The following is a 3,354-nucleotide window of genomic DNA, read 5'->3' on the forward strand; positions in this document are numbered from 1 at the left end:
AACAATGAAGTCCTATCGAATCTTCCACATCCATTTTTCTATTATTTAGCCCTGCTGATTGCAGCAGTTGGTTTGGTTGTCATATTTGTTAGTCTCATTGGCTGGTGGACGATTTTTTGGTGTAATTATTGCAATTTGAGCATTGTATGAAATAAAAACAAATCATTGATATCATTCAAATTTTAAACATTGATTTTAAACAAATATTATTCAGTATTTTCTAGTCGTGCTGTTATTATTCGAGTCTACATTTTGTTCAATGGTGACTGTCTGGCCAAAGTGTGTTGGTCTTCAATTAAATGAATCTCTTATGGTAAAAATACTGCAAAACTCTTATGGTGTACAGCAACAAGTAATAAAGTCCAAAATATGCGGATGTTTTTATCATATGAAAAGCTTGTTTAAACTTTATGTGAAACAATATATTACAGATGACGGATAGTATTGATTTAATTCAAACTCATTTCAAATGCTGTGCTATATCGAGTAACGTAAACTATGATATGTCCTTATGGAAACTTCAGAACTTCGGGCAAAAAGATTGGGTAAAAAAGATCTTCACATAGTACCCATTCAGTTAATTTATTTCTATACGTTTTTTCTCCGAATATTATAAAAACTTTCAGACAGTACCACAAACATGTTGCATCCTCAAAAATATCAACGAAGAGCGTTCTTATCTCGATCCAAAACCGATGAATATTTCACTATGCCAATCATTGCTCAAGCATGAATATAATGGAGCACGACATAGTGAAAATTGTTTAGAACATCTTAATGCATGGTATCAGAATCATTATTTTATGTTTTTAAAAGCAGGTGCTTTTATTGCTATCGTTGAATTTATGGTGCTCGTAAGCATTATTTTGAGCTGCATTCAAATTACAAAATCAACTCGAAAAAGTTGTAGAAACGTATGAACTTCTTTTATAATTTCATTTTCCATTCGGTTCCATTGCATATTGATTAATTTCCATTTTCTCGTTCTGATCATTCCTATAGGTAGGAACTTCTATGGCTACAAATCTTAAAAAAAGAATGGCCCCACAGCCGCAATTTCCACCCAATGAAAATCTATATTTTCGAAATGTTTTAATATAATTCTTTTTTGTAACAAACCATATTACAAATCGAGAAAAAAATATTATAACACAAATCAATTGGGCTTTCATAAAATTTTATTGATTTATTTTAAGATATGTTTTGTCGTCTACAATTTTAAAGTTGAACAGAAATTCTGTAAATGAGTCAGTGATTACTTATATGTTTTAACAATATTAGCTGCAAATCGGAATATTACTGATTTTAAAAAAATTGTTGAAAATGAATGGAGGAATAAATAATATTTTGTTTTTAAATTTTAAAATGTCATGGATTCATATTTTGCGAGTACCCGGTCATATTTGTCAGCAATTTTTAAAACAAAAATTATAATACTCAAGAACTTTCTCTCATTTATTGATTCATTTTATAAATATTGCTGCAAATTTGATCGGAATACTCTTAGTATTTTATCATGGGAGCATTATTTGTTTTGTTCAACAGGAGTTTTACCTGTACCATTTTTCTCGCTAATATTTTATGTATTTAAAATCTAATAAAAGTTTTCGAGCCCCTAAATGACTGCGATTCGTTTTAACAACTTTGGCTGCTTTTTCCATGTATTATTTATTATTCTACGAAGAAAAAAGAAAGTATTCTCATTCTATGAAATAGTGTTAACAATTGTTTTTGGTTGATTATATATATATATATTTATATATCAGTATCAGTATTTTGATTGAGTATTGTTTGTTACTTGAAATATCTAAAATGAGAGAAGTTACGAAAAATTATAGTCATAAAAACAATTCATATGATGTGCGAAATCTATTATAACCCGTGTCTTATCTTTTTTTTTTTTAATTTATTTTGTGCGTAACTCAATTAACGACAATGAAAAAAAAACAATGCCCCGTGTATTTGTAAATTTAAATCTAACTCACTAATATTTTGCAAAACGAATACGTGGCCACAACGAAGTATATCGTAAAACATTAGAATTACTTAGTAATACATCTTTCGTTTAATTGATTTTCACACAAGTATGGAGCATTACTTTCATTCATTGTCATCATAAAGTCTTTGTGTATTGGCATTCATTGATCGAAATTAAATTAATCGAATCGATTGATCAACAACCGGACTATATGGCAATTGAGTGAGCATTCGTATTTGAATTTTCGAAAGGTTATATTATCTTAATAGACATTAGAGAATTATTTTGTATGTCAAATCGACATTTTTTACGTACAGTTCAATGAATTTTATTTTCATTTCATCCTTCTTTTGTTCGTTAGACTTTTTTCTGTATGGTTTTTATCAAATTGTTCAATACTACTATTCTAACTCTAATTTTGCTTTTACATCTAAAATTGTGGTTGAGCTAATCCAAGTGCGTTTTTTTTTTTAAATTTAGTTAGCATATTTAATGAATTTTAACAGTTATTAAATTCGAACTAAAATTTGTTTGGTTCTATTTGGTTTGATGAAGATAATAGACTTAATATAAAGGGGAATAAAAAAAATGGCTGACTCGATGCTACTGTATTTGATTCGAAATTTACATATGCATTTTACACTGCATAAACTTCATACAATTATCCAGGTTAGTTTTTTTGGTCACAGCTAGAGATATTCAATATGGCGTAAAACGATTATAGCTTCCTCGGTACATTGCCGTCTGTAAAAAATGAAAAAATCAAACGATATCATTTGTTCATTGATCTCTACCTAAATTTTAATGTTAAGACTTACCCCATAACCAGGTACAGGACCAATACCATGACTGAGATATGGGTCAGGAAACTCACGGGCATAACTGAAATCAAGATTATTATTAAAATTATATTGAGGACTATTTTTTCACAATTTTATATAAAAATTCAGTCAAAGTCACAGTCATTTAATCATAGTACTAAGTTTACCGTCGTCGTGTATTAAATCGTTTCATTTTATTTGATTGTTGCTTAAATTATCATTACAGGATAAACGATTTTTTGAGAAATTTGGATTTAAAATGATTTTTGATTGATGATTCAATTGTCTATTTAGTTCATTTAAAGATTGATTGATTCGTCATTGAAAGCTTGAAATGAATCACGCCAATTCCCTGTTTTTATGTGGAAAAGGCGTCCATGTCTTGCAACAAAAGTGACAACAGGTGAATGCTTAGCTATGTAGATTAAAAGAAAGTATATATTATTATATAGATGTGCCAAATCCGATATGTTAATACATTTTGTATTATGATAATATTTTATTAGGATGCTATTAACTATTAACAACCAATCATACTACGCATAATAACATGAG

At 28.7% G+C, this 3,354-nt stretch overlaps 1 protein-coding gene across 1 annotated transcript; it reads left to right on the plus strand.

Moving 5' to 3' along the window:
- On the plus strand, positions 1-1,360 carry LOC116339326 (the record flags this gene model as incomplete). Its single annotated transcript, XM_031765146.1, has 5 exons — positions 1-144; positions 215-352; positions 432-545; positions 627-914; positions 1,003-1,360. Coding segments are annotated over 5 exons (783 nt in total), but the record flags the coding sequence as incomplete, so codon positions are not given.
- Between the last annotated feature and the right edge of the window lie 1,994 nt (positions 1,361-3,354).

This window comes from Contarinia nasturtii, unplaced genomic scaffold (assembly GCF_009176525.2).
Source record: "Contarinia nasturtii isolate CC-2019 unplaced genomic scaffold, AAFC_CNas_1.1 Cnas_scaffold_493, whole genome shotgun sequence".
Taxonomy (NCBI): Eukaryota; Metazoa; Arthropoda; class Insecta; order Diptera; family Cecidomyiidae; genus Contarinia; species Contarinia nasturtii.